Here is a 13,679-nt window from a genome sequence, read left to right as displayed (position 1 = left end):
ATGTTTTAGGTCTTTATTGTTCAAAGTGAGGAGCCCCCTTTATTTCCAGATTGCCCCGTGAGCATGCACTACAGAAGATGAATAGCAAGAGTCTGTGTATATATTTACTTGTTTCTCTTTAGTAAGGAGCAGGGCCCTTGTTAGGGTCTTGATTTCTGCCTTCTGAGCTGAGCTCCCTGGGGGCAGGGCTTCTGTTTCCATAGTCTCTGTGAGGGTTACCACTGCATACCCAGTGCATCGCCTACCTTTGTCCACAAAGCTGCTTGTGTTGGTGAACAGTTCAACATCCAGCTTAGTCAAGGGTTGGGCCATTAAGTCCAGTCTGCTGGAGTACACTAGCTCGATGATGTGTAGGCAGTCATGCTCGGGGATTGGGCAGCATCAATCCGCAGCAATATGGCTGGCTTTAGGGCTGAAGTGACTTGAATTCTCACATTAGGATTGTCCAGTAGAATGGCTTGGTACTTTCCCATTTTCCCAGAAGTCAGCCAATAACCTCCTTTCTATTCCAGCAAAGTGAGGACATGATGAGGAACATACACAGTGGTGGGTTGCCCCAGGGTAAAGTTCTCAGCTTCTTGAAGTATGTCACAACTAGCTGCCACAGCTTGAAGGCAAGGAGGCCACCTCTTGACAGTCTGTTCTAGTTGTTTTGAGAAGTAAGCAACCAGCCTGGGGATATTCCCCAGGGTTTGGATTAGCACCCCAAGGCTTATGCCTTTTCTCTCATGTACATACAGTTTGAAAGGTTTCTTTAGATCCAGTAGTCCCAAAGCCAGAGCTGAAACTTTGCTCTTATTGTCGCAAAAGCTGTTTGGCACTCTCGTCCAAGTAAGGTACTGAAGATCATGTCCCTTCAGTGCCCCATAAAGGGGATTCCCTATGACCCCATAGTTTGGGATCCAAATCCAACAGAGCCCTGCCATTCCCAGAAAACCTCTATGTTGTCTATGAGTCTTGGGTGTTCTCAAGCCTGCAATTGCCCATCTTCTATCAGGCAAGACCTCGCTGTCCTTTGAAAATGTCAAGACCTAGATACTTGACTTTGTTGCTTACATATTTGGACTTTTTTCTGGGAAACCTTATATCCACAACTGGCTAAATAGTTCAGGGTTCTGATGGTATTTTGTAGACACTTGTAATAAGTAGGATTTGCTATGAGCAAGTCATCCACATATTGGAGTATGAGTCCTTCATCCAATATTAAGTTTCTAAGGTCCCTTGCCAACATTTCCTCAAACAAGGTAAAAGAATTCTTAAATCCTTGAGGCAGAACTGCACAAAAATACTGTCGGATTATTTGTGTTTCGGGGTCCTGCCATTCAAAAGCAAAAAGCTGCTATGATTCTTCTGCAATAGGAATGCAGAAAAATTCATCCTTTAAGTCCCAAACTGAGAACCAACTGTGTTCTCCCAGAATAGTTGAGCAGAGTGTATGGATTGGGTACCACAGTGTGTAAATCTTGAACTATTTCACTAATAGCTCTCAAGTCTTGGAAAAAGTGATACCCTTTGAGTTGGACTTTTTGACTGGGATGATAGGGGTATTATACAGGAACCTGCAAGGTTTAATCACTCCTGTTTTCAAAAACTTTTCAAGAATTGGCTGAATTCCCTTTTGAGCCTCTTGTCTCAGAGAGTATTGTGTTAGATTAGGTGTCCCAGCATCACTTCTTAATGTTGGCCATGCATTTTGGGGCCTTCTCTGGGGTGCCATTAGCCCACACTTCTTGTCTTACCTTTCCATAGACTTCGGAGGTAAAAGCTCAGTCTCCTTTTCTGGGCCATCCGTGACTGCCATCTGCAGGCTTATGGTGTGTTCTAGTGGGACCCTGACGTCAAGCTGTCCTGATAAGTTACTTGAGCATTTAATTTACAAAGGAGATCTTAGCCCAAAAGAGGGATTGGACACTCTGGCATATTCAGGAAGCTGTGTTTCAGGGTGCGTGCATGTGTTCTAAGTTGCTTCGGTCATGTCCAACTCTTTGTGACCCTATGGACTGTAGCCCACCAGGCTCCTCTATGCATGGGATTCTCCAGGCAAGAATGCTACAGTGGATTGCCATGCCCTCCTCCAGGGAATCTTTCCAATCCAGGGACTGAACCTGGGTCTCTTATGTCTCCTGCATTGACAGGCAGGTTCTTTGTACTTGCACCAATTGGGAAGCCCGTGTTTCAGGGTAAGGTCCCCTAACTGGCATTCTAGAGGTTGTAAGAAAAAATAATTTTGCACTTCTCCAGAAACACACATGATCGGGATGGACTGAGATGTTTTCTATGCTACTTTGATGTTTACCACAGAGTATGTTCCATTCGCAGATCTATCAGAAAGTCAATCAACTTGTCTCCCGTTGTCAAAGTTACCTGGGGCTCCTGTGGGGAAATTAGAATTGTATGCCTCGGGTCCAAGGGAGACCCCAGGCCTCTTCATTCTCCATTAGAGTGTTCCTCTCTTTCTACCAGAGGAGAGGCACCTGTCTTTCTTTTATTGTTTTCCTTCTTATTCCTTAGCCTAGGGCAATCTGTTTTCAAAAGCCCTTCCTACTTGCAGTAAGTACATTGTTCCTTCCCCAGTGGTGGCTTATCTCTCTCTTCAGGATACTTGCCTTCCAGAAATCTAGTGCTGCTGCCAGGAAAGTGGCATTCCATCTTGATCATCTTAGTTCTCTCTTTGTTCCATGTTATTCAACTCTTTAAAAGCAATATTTACCGATTGATAAGAGTTCATTCCAGATGCACGATCTAACGTTTGTAATTTTCTTCTTGTATCTGAAGCATTTTGCCCAATGAAGGCCATATTTACCATTCTCATATTTTTGGACACCTCAGGGTCTGCATCAATGTAGCACCTATAAGCTTGAAAAATTGTTTCTAGAAACTCTGATGGATTTGTTGCAGGAAGGGGGACCCCTTCCAGGGCCTGAAATTGGGCTCTTGTCTAACACTCGGAAAAGAATTGTCTGAGGAGACATGTGCTGACAAAGCAAGAGATTTTATTGGGAAGGGCACCCAGGTGGAGAGCAGTAGGGTAAGGGAACCTAGGAGAAAAGCTCTGCCGCGTGGCTTGCAGTCTTGGGTCTTACGGTGATAGGATTAGTTTCAGGGTGGTATTTGGCCAATCATTCTAATCCAGAGTCTTTCCTAGTGGTGTACGCATCGCTCAGCCAAGATGGATGCTAGTGAGAGGGATTCTGGGAAGTGGATGGACACCCTGTGTCTCCTTTTGACCTTTCCCGAACTCTTCCGGTTGGTGGTGGCTTATTAGTTCCGTATTCCTTATCAGGATCTCCTGTCATAAAGCACCTCATGCAAATGGTTACTATGGTGCCTGGCCAGGGTGGGCGGTTTCAGTCAGTGTGCTTCCCCTAACAGATCCTTATAGGGTTTTTGGTGTATCTCCTGAATTTATTTTAAGGTCTTTTGCTTAGGTACTCCCTTTCAAAGAGCTGCTAAGATACACTTCCTAGAATGCTTTAGGTGTGTCATTTCTCCATTGTTAGGATCCCAGTCAGGTTCAGCAATAGGAACTGCCAGACTTGCTTCTGAAGTTCCATCTGGATCTGCTAGATGAAGCTGCTATGCTTGGGGTCCTCTCAGTATGTAGGGTTATGGTTTTTTCCAACTAAACAAATCTGAAGTTGAGAATGGCTTGTGCATCCATGGAAACCCAGCTCTTTGGCCATCTGCATTAAGGCCTCCTATAGGATATGTGCACAAAGAAGATTGCCCTACTCCAGAAGTGGCTCCCAGTCCAAATTGGGTGTCCTGTCAGGTCTTAGATGGTGATAACAAACCAGGCTCCTGTGACCTGGAGATTAACATAGAAACTTCTAATTGATTCTCATAAGTAGGGGAGACAGGAGACAGTGCATATGTTAGTGCATCCTGCTTGGCCAATGAGGGAGCTGGGTTGGTTGGAGGGGGTTTTAAGTTTTGAAATAGCATGTCCTCACTCTTGCTTTCTCCCTCTCCCTCTCAGAGAACAGGTTTTCCCTTCAGACCACTGTACCATAAGGCAGTAGCCATTTGACTGCTTTTCCTCTTAATGCAATAGCATAGATGCTTCTTCATATAGAATCTCATCATTTTCACCTGCTCTTTCACAAAACAATTCTAATTGCAAGATTGTATAATTAAGTGAGCCATTCAAAGGCCATAGCTCTCCTGATCCTAACATATTGAGACCACACACTATGACAATAGAATATCATCTGTTCGTTAGTCATAGGCTCACAACTATTTTTTGCCCATTTACTTAAGGTACATCCCAAAGGGCTTTTCTTAGGGACAGATGGAGTATTTCCCATATTTATAAGTTCAAGAACAATAAAACACAAAAAGGACAAGCAAATTCCAATGCCAGAGGCACATTAGGGTCCATCGTGAATGAGGGCAGAACAGGAACAAATGCAAAACAAAAGCAAGTGAACACAAAACAAAACGGAAAGAAATGGTTCAAAAATCAGATAGAGTTCAACAATTCGTGTGTGCATGCATGCTGAGTCACTCAGTTGTGTCCAACTCTTTGCAACCCCATAGACTGTTGCCTACCAGTCTCCTCTGTCCATGGGATTTTCCAGGCAAGAATACTGGAGTGGGGTGCCACTTCCTTCTCCAGGGGATCTTCCTGACCCAGGGATCAAATTTTCATCTCCTACATTGGCAGTCAGATTCTTTACTTCTGTGCCACCTGGGAAGCCCTTGAACAACTGCCCTCTCAAAAAGGGTACCATAAACAAATGGGCTTTTCCTTTAAGGAACAAAACACAAATTGAGAAGGGAAGATGTTTCCAGTTGTACATACCTGAGCAACTCACCCTACCATATCAAGCCTGTCGGTTCCCAAATGTTGATTCCTTGCTCCAACGGCCAAGCTCTGAGGCACCCAGTGCCGCTCTAGGGAATTTTGAAGAGAAGATCCTCAGGACAAATGGTCCTGGCAGCTGCTAGGGCCTTACGCTAAAATTCCCCAAGCAGGGCTGGTTGGTCACAAGTAGCAAGGCTCCTGGGTGGTTTCACCAAAAATTTGTTACTGAGCCTAAGATTGTTCTGCTCACTGCACAACAGGCCAATCAATCTGGAGACGAGTTGTTGGAGCAAGGAATTGTTAATAGAAAAGCTAGCAGACCAAGAAGATGGCAGAGTAGCGTCTCAAAAAAACCATTTTCCATCAGTCCAAATTTGGGCTCCTTATATATAGAAGAGGGGAGGGGAGAGGGACCCACTGTGGTGCATACCAGTGGCTGAGTGGGGCTGCTATAGCTCGTGTCTGCCTCACCCCTATTACAATCTCTACCTCTGTCATCACATATTTCCCTTTGTGTCTCTCTTTTTATAAGAGAGCATCAGTCATAGTAGATCACGTCCCATCCTACTCCGGTATGAACTTATTTTAACTAGCTATATCAGCAGCATGCCTTTTCTAAAGAAAGTCACATTTTGAGGCATTCAGGTTTATGACTTCATATATTTCTAGGAGACACAATTCAACCCACAACCATAACAAGTAGGAAGCCCAGGCAGAAAATACACACTGGGGAGTTATCAAAGTTTAAGGTATTATTTAAAGATACAGACCTGGATAAGAATGCCAAGGGAGTGAGACAAGCTCGTTTGTGTGCTCTGTGCCTTCGCCCAGGCAGTTGCCAAGCAAGGCCTGGCAGAGTAGTGTGCTGTGGAAACATGAGGTGTGCACACATACATTGCACCTTCTTGCCTTGGGCAAGTCTGAGTTGTTGCAGATCACCAAGACAGGTAGAGGCAGACTCACTGACAGGTAGACCAGCAGATCAGTGGATATGGCGCTGCTTTTGACCATGAATTGAGGAGACCCTCTGCTGGCATGAAAGGCCAGTTGAAAATGCTTCAGCTAGAACATCATGACCTTGTAATAGAAGTGGTCATGCTCTAGCAGGGTTTATTGGGTCGGATGCATGTAGACTCCACTACAGGTGCGGTAGGGGCACCTCCAACAGTGAGAGAAGACCAGGAAGCAAGGCCATTTGCCCTCTTGAGGTCAGGGAGGGAATGAGGAAATGGCCCCAGAGGCAATATTGCAGCTGCCTGATCTGCCTGCTCCTATCAAACCCTCCGCTAGGTGGGACAGTACATGCCTGGACAGATGGGCCAGCTGGGGCTACCCTACTAGGATCTAGGATGTGATACCTCCCCCAGATTTTCCCTCTGCCTTAATATAAGTGTCTGGATTTGGGGCCGGAGATGCTAGCCTCTGCTCACTCACACACCAGGCACCTGCTATTGGATGGTGCAGACCCCTCAGTTCAGCTGTCATCCAGGCCCCTACAGTGCCCTTCTAGGATGTAACAGGAGCAGGACAGGCACACAGCCATTAGCATGAGACCTTTACCAGGGTGTTTAGAGAGGCTGCTCAGCCAGTAGTCAGCTTGCAGGTGTCCTTGTGGCAGAGAATGCAGTGAGAGGCGGATCTTGGCCTTCTTTCCAGGCCCTCCAGGCACTTCAGCCTCAGGCCAGTGGGTGAGCTGGGGGCACCCTGGGGACAGGCAGAGGGCTGTGTCCCACAGAGCTCCAAGTCATCACTACAGATACCCATTTTCCAAGCCCAGGCCTCAAAGCAGCCGTAAACCTCTTCCCCTGTCTGCAGCCTAATGGCGGCAGTGTCTTCATAGGTTGCAGTCCATGGAGTTCTCAGATTCCCTTCAGTTTAAATAAAAAGTTTGAGGGCCAGTTCAGTCCTGTGCATTTTGGCTCCCTCGGTGATGATGGCTGGGCAGGGTCTGAAGACTTGGTCCTGAGGGCGCCTCCAGCTGAGATCTGCCTCTTTAGCTGAGCCAGGGCACTAGCAAGAGGATGCAGACTGGGGGCTGGATGAATGCTTCTGGGCACAGTAACCGATCCATGCAGTGACCCCTTCCTCTTAGCCAGGCCTGGAGCTTGAAGGGTGAAGGTTGACCTTGGGACCTTGCCTGTTTTTGTTAAGAACAGAGAATAACATTTGTTTTGGTGAAGGTTTACAGGAACATGGTGACCTGACTGTGACTTCACCTCAAGAACAAAGGATCTGACAACAAGAAGTTTGTAACAACAAACCATGGCCATCCCTCACCTTTCCTATAAAAGGGCTTTGCTGAAAGCTTTCTGGGAGTTCAAGGTTTTTAGGGCATAAGCCACTCATCTCCTTGCATGGCCCTGCAAGAAACCTTACTCTGCGCCAAGCTCCGACATTTTAGTATTGTTTGGCCTCACTGTGTGTTGGTCACATGGATTTGTGTTTGGTAACATTTTCACCAAAAAAACAAAAACAAAAACCCACCTCTGTACTTCTTCATGATTATTAAAGAGATCTGGTTACATGGACCTGAGAGGTACTGGAATGTCTTATTCTGAGTATAAGGTTAAGGAGCTTTGTGAACTGAATTGGGGCCCACCTTGATCCAACAATGTTTGACTGCAATAATGTCTAATTTTTACTCTCTAGGAGAATATGTCGTCATGACAACCCACTTCCACCTCAAGCGAAAAATTGGCTACTTTGTGATCCAGACCTACTTGCCATGTATCATGACTGTCATCCTGTCACAAGTGTCTTTCTGGCTCAACAGAGAGTCTGTCCCTGCCCGCACGGTCTTTGGTGAGTGTTGTTTTATGAAGAATAGGGTCAGGGGACATTTGCAAAGTGCTATGATGAACAGTCAGAGTAGGGGTAAGGATGGTAGAAGAATCATTACTGTAGTGAATGGGAGAAACACCTGAGCCTAGCATTAGTAACTAAGTCATCATACCTTGGTATGTTCAGCAACTGAATTATTAAAAGTGGGAATAAGAAGAGTATTGGAACATTAAGGTTTACTGAAATGCTTCCTATCTCAGTCTGGTTTGCTTCCAGAGCTGGAGAGGGATGGAACTTTCAGTGACATGGAGAGGAAATTAGTGGGCAGAGCTGGAGAAAGGGAAGGGGAGAAACTAAGCTGAAGACAGAGAAGTAGATTGGGGCTTTTTAACGACCCAGCTTTTTATATGACCATCTGACTTTGCTGCTTCCTCTCTAGCCTTTTTGAAAGTATGAATTGTCTGATATTCAGTAAGAGCTACAAACTTTGAAGGTTTTTACAAGAATACCTATAATTAGAGAAATTTTTTTCACTATGAATTGACTGTTGTCTAGGAAGAGATTTGTATAACTTTAGCACTTTTCCATGAGAGACTTAAAGCACATAAACTGTTTTCTGTACGTTTTTCTCATTGTAAGATTTTTTTTTAGGAGATAAACATTAATTGACTCTTAATCCACTAAATTGTCTCCACATACTTTGATATACTGAGTATTCCCAAAGAAGGCCAATATTTCCTACAGAGATCTTGAAGCTATACTGTGTAATTAAAGAATAAATGATGTTTCAGAAAGAAGAAGCATTTTAGGTCAGGTAGAAGAGGAGACAGTAGTGGAGAAAGAAAGAGAAATAATCTGTAAAGTAAGAAAAAAATGAGAAATGGTGTGATATCATGGAAATCAAAAGAGGCGAGTGTTCAAGAAGCAGGGAATAATCAACTGGGGTGAATTCTGTGTGTTTAGGTAAAATGCAGATAAAAACTGTATTTGGGATCATGATATGCTTGGTTGCTAGTGATTTGAAAAGAACAGCTCTAATGAAGTTGGGGGGTGCATAATCTATATAGGAGTAGATTAAATTTGCCCAATTTTTGGAAATGTTGCAAACTAGATGCCTTGAAAAAAATCTTCCTGTACAAAATCCTTTAAAAAAAACAAATAAAACATAGAAAACATTCTTTTTTAATATCTGAGCTCATAAATCAAACACTCAGTGGCCCAAATGGAAGAAGGAACTGAAAACTGGAATGTTAATAACATGAGCTGGTACTGTTGTAGCAGGAAAATGGATCAATGGATGGACTACTTATCTTGGTAGATAAGAGTTTGAGTTTTAAGGTTACACAAGAAAGGCTTTTAGCTTGAGTGAAATTAAGGGTTAGAACTAGGATTGTGGTAGGCTTAATAATGGTCCCTAGTGATACCTATATTCTAATCTCTGGAATTTGTGAATGTTACATTATATGACAAAAGGACTTTACAGATTTGTTCTAAGTTAAGAATTTTGAGATGGGGAGATTATCTTGCATTATCTCAAGCAACTTTAGTTGGGTGGGACAGACATACATTATCAAAGAAGCATACTAGACTTTTAGAAGTACTCAGAGGAAGGAAGAGGGCAGGCACAGAAAAGCTTTGTAGAAGAGTCTTGAAAGAGAAGCCCTGGGTGGCAGGCCTGGATCTTTTAAAATGCCAAACATCTTTTTCCATCCATGAAGTACACCAGATGCTTGATTGAGGGCCCTACCAGCTCTGACTAGCTAAGAACTCTTCACAAGATGACAGTTTTAATTAAGCCTTGGAGGCTAGAGTTCTAAACATCTCCACTGAGATATGGTACCTAAACACTTGTGTTGCAGTATGGTTCTCTTGATCCATGCTTTGGCACTGTTAACAATATACTGGTGTGGACAATTGCATTTGCTGATAACTATAAATTAGATAACTTGTTTGTTCCATGAATCACTTGCTCTGTGTGATGAGAGGATTACTGAGCCTTAGATCCATTCTCAGAGCTTACCAGGCTACAAATTCAGATTTTGTTATGAGGTCCTAGCTGTATAGCTTGTTCCTGACAGAGCTTAAATCGTCTTGTCACTAATCAGCCTTGACAATTCTCTGCTCAGTTTGTGTAAAGGTGCTCCTTTAGGGTCTCTTTGTTGAAACTCTATTAAGTTTTTGCCAGTCTGAATTTTGATTTATATAGTTAATGTGTAAGTAAGGTACTCAAAGAATCAAGATATGAAAGGAGGCTCCAGAGACTGCAGCACACGTGGCTGACTCTCTGGGTAGAGTTAATAGTTAATAGCCATCATCTGCTTGCTTTTTGATATAACATATCTCACCCCATTAGGACTACGTTCCATACCCTACTTGACCCAGGCTCATAAGGGTCACACTCTCCATCTTCTTGAGGAATCCAACACTTAGAAAGAGGTTCTGACTATTCCTTCTTACTAAATTCTGGATGGATTTGGGTACACAACTGCATCATCAAAATTCTGGAGGAGACTGTAGGGAATATTTATATAGATGGGAAGAACGAAGGCAAGGAGATATTAAGGAAATTGCCCAAGATACAAAACAGTAAGTAGTAGAACTCAGGACTTCCTACTTCTAGTGTAGGTATTCAAGACTGGGGCATCCCAGGTGGCTCAGCGGTGAAGAATCTGCCTGCCAATGCAGAAGACATGGGTTCCATCCCTGGGTCAGGAAGATCCCCTGTAGAAGGGAATGGCTACCCACTCTAGTATTCTTGCCTGGGAAATCCCATGGACAGAGGACCCTGGTGGGCTGCAGTCCATGGGTTTGCAAAAGAGTCAGACACAACTTCACAACTAAAAAAAAATAACATTTAAGACTGGAACTCTTACTAACAATGACAAAATTAGTGTTATATTATTATTAAAATGTGACAATAATTCAGTTCAGTTCAGTCACTCAATCGTGTCTGACTTTTTGTGATCCCATGAACTGAAGCACACCAGGCTTCCCTATCCATCACCAACTCCTGGAGCCTACCTACACTCATGTCCATTGAGTTGGTGATGCCATCCAACCATCTAACCCTCTGTCGTCCCCTTCTCTTCCTGCCCTCAATCTTTCCCAGCATCAGGGTTTTTTCAAATGAGTCAGTTCTTCACATCAGGTGGCCAAAGTATTGGAGTTTCAGCTTCAGTATCAGTCCTTCCAATGAACACCCAGGACTGATCTTTAGGATGGACTTGTTGGATCTCCTTGCAGTCCAAGGGACTCTCAAGAATCTTCTGCAACACCACAGTTCAAAAGCATCAATTCTTCGGCACTCAGCTTTCCTCATAGTCCAACTCTCACATCCACACATGACTACTGGAAAAACCATAGCCTTGACTAGACGGACCTTTGTTGGCAAAGTAATGTCTCTGCTTTTAAATATGCTGTCTAGGTTGGTCATAACTTTCCTTCCAAGGAGTAAGCGTCTTTTAATTTCATGGCTGCAGTCACCATCTGCAGTGATTTTGGAGCCTCCCAAAAATAGTCAGCCACTGTTTCCACTGTTTCCCCATCTATTTGCCATGAAGTGGTTAACAATATGTTAATATGTTAACCACAACACTATATAGTTCATATGCATATCTAAACTATGAACAGATTAGAAAAAAATTTTTAATATAATTTAAAAATGAGTAAAATAAAGTCTTAAATTTAGGTTAATAAACACCACCAAGAAAAAGAATCAATTGATTTAAAACCAAGCTCTGGTTTGGCAAAAACTCATAAGAAATAGATGTGAGAATAGTTTTGGCTGCTCATGAATTCAATAGGACCTAGACTGTGATGTAGCTAAAGGACAATTTTTCTACAATAGTTTGTTGTGTTATTAGGGGAATAGTGTCCACAATAAATTAAATGAAACTCCAGCTAATATCAGACCATGTCCTGAGTCTTAGCCTAAGTTCTGGTCTGTTGAGAAGGCATCTTACCAGAATGGAGAAGGAGGAGAAACAAAAGAAGGAGCTTGTCATGTTCTAGAGATGAACAGACTCACAAGGAATCATGGCCACTCTCTCCAACTTTCTGAAGTCCTGTCCCAGAAAGAAAAAATCAGGGTTTCTTTCTTACGTCTCCAGACAGTACCTCTGAGATCAATCAGTGGATTAGGAGTTAGAGGAAGGCAAGTTTCAGCATAAGGTAGACTTTTCTAATTAGAAAGCTCTATTACACTGAAATAGGTTACCTACAACCTAGTCTTCAATGGAAATGTTTAAGCTGAGGTTAAAGGGCAACTCTTAAATGCCATACTGGAGATTCCTATTCCTGTCATAATTGGGATGGGGTGGTTACTACGTAGAACCATTCCATTTTGACATTATCTGATTTTTTTTTTTTTTTTTACTTTAAAAGAGGGCATTTTGGGTGGGTTTAGCTCCTCCTTTCAAGGAGGAAGATGGTGATATCATCAGGTACACTCAATGTCTTTTAATGGCAACTAGTTCTTATTTTCTCTCTCCCTAGGTGTCACCACTGTTCTCACCATGACCACCTTGAGTATCAGTGCCAGAAACTCCTTACCTAAAGTGGCATATGCGACGGCCATGGATTGGTTCATAGCCGTGTGTTATGCCTTTGTATTTTCTGCGCTGATTGAGTTTGCGACCGTGAACTACTTCACAAAGCGGAGTTGGGCTTGGGAAGGCAAGAAGGTGCCAGAGGCCCTGGAGATGAAGGTAAGATACAGGAAAGGTGGGGGCTGGGAAGCATTCCCTGAGAGAACTGTATTGGAACCAGGAGTGGGCAGCCTGCAGCCTGTGGGAACTGGCCAGGGCTGTGTGCTATTCACTGGGGTCACCAATCCAATTCTCAACTGGAGTGCTTCTTGGCAGTGTGGAGTGTTTGCTGGGGGCAAAGAAAAGAGGGTTGGTATCATGGAGGGCTGATGCCTTGTGGTGAGGGATCAAACCTAAGTGTGATACTGCTGAACCCAAGGGGAATATGTTGTACTTACAAAGTCACCCAGAAGAGTGGTCTTTATCTTCCACCCAGAGAACAGTCTCTAGGACCACTTTTGCCCCTCATTTTGGCAGTATGTTCCCATTACCATCAAACAAAAATGATCATCATTCCTTCTATGTCTTTGCTTATTTTTACTCTCTACCTGGAATGTTCTTTTCTTATTTTCCTGCCTGATAAAGACCTGCTCAGTCTTTAAGAACCAGATGAAATGCTATTTTTCTCCATAGAAGCTTTCCAGAATCATGAGATAGCTTCAGCTTTTCTGGGGGTGGGTAAGGTTGCTCATGATATGAAAAGCATTTATTTGCATTAGAGCTATTTGTCTGCTTCCTCACTAGACTGAACTTATTGAGGGCAGGGACTTGCCTGCATTTGTCTAACTAGCTAGCATCTGTGTACAGCATCTGACTCATAGTAAAAGCTGAATAAATGTTAATTGGATTAATGGATGAGAAGAAAGAAAAAAATCCCAGTAAACCACCTGGAATTGGTAGGAATAGAAAAACATAAATACAGTAAAATCAGGTTTGGTATCCTTGACTGCTTTAAAAGAGTTGAGATCTCTAGCTGTAGATGAAGACTAACCCACAATGCTAAAAAGAATGGGCAGATGTGGCCCCAGAATCATGGAGAAGAGAAAACATAATGAAGATTTTTCAAACTGGAGGAATAGAATCCATAGAATATAGACTGGTGAGTTGGAAAATTTTTAGAATAGATCTTAACTATTTATTTAGATAAAATGTATTACCTCTTTGCTATAAATCATGAAGAAATAAGTATATTTCTTCTTCCTCCATCTACTCTACCATAGGAATTTCTTGGTTGGTTTTATTATTATTCTTAGTCTAGTTGTTAACATTTGTATCCTTAAAATATATTTTCCCATCTAATGCTTGATTCATCAGTTATAAACCAGATCTGTTGATCCCTCACCCACTGCAAGATATAAGGAAATTATTATACTTATCCTGCTTCTCACCTTTGCTTTCTACCAGTTCCTGTCATTGCTCAACTTTTGTTATACAACTGTTTCCACATTGTCAAGTTTTATAGTATTTACATGCTTTTATGCAGTCATAATTTCTGTATTTTACTA

At 42.9% G+C, this 13,679-nt stretch overlaps 1 protein-coding gene and 1 long non-coding RNA gene across 4 annotated transcripts in view; one reads left to right on the top strand and one right to left on the bottom strand.

The window, feature by feature from the left end:
• The window catches only part of LOC129638840 (uncharacterized), a 78,937-nt gene that overhangs the window by 3,853 nt on the left and 61,405 nt on the right, over positions 1 to 13,679 (bottom strand). Inside the window, exon 3 of one of the 2 annotated variants that reach the window (XR_008708052.1) lies at positions 3,959 to 6,944. The exons of the other annotated variant lie outside the window; for it this stretch is intronic. This is a non-coding gene — a long non-coding RNA (uncharacterized LOC129638840). Of the gene's footprint in view, positions 1 to 3,958; positions 6,945 to 13,679 lie in introns of those variants that run through there. 2 annotated transcript variants of the gene reach the window in all.
• The window catches only part of GABRA3 (gamma-aminobutyric acid type A receptor subunit alpha3), a 236,506-nt gene that overhangs the window by 208,554 nt on the left and 14,273 nt on the right, over positions 1 to 13,679 (top strand). For both annotated transcript variants that reach the window (XM_055563543.1, XM_055563544.1), the window contains exons 8-9: positions 7,457 to 7,609; positions 12,083 to 12,294. In XM_055563543.1, coding sequence (XP_055419518.1) covers positions 7,457 to 7,609; positions 12,083 to 12,294 — 365 coding nt within the window. The remainder of the gene's footprint in view (positions 1 to 7,456; positions 7,610 to 12,082; positions 12,295 to 13,679) is intronic.

Source organism: Bubalus kerabau, chromosome X (assembly GCF_029407905.1).
Source record: "Bubalus kerabau isolate K-KA32 ecotype Philippines breed swamp buffalo chromosome X, PCC_UOA_SB_1v2, whole genome shotgun sequence".
NCBI lineage: Eukaryota > Metazoa > Chordata > Mammalia > Artiodactyla > Bovidae > Bubalus > Bubalus kerabau.
This window is presented reverse-complemented; position numbering and strand designations above follow the sequence as displayed.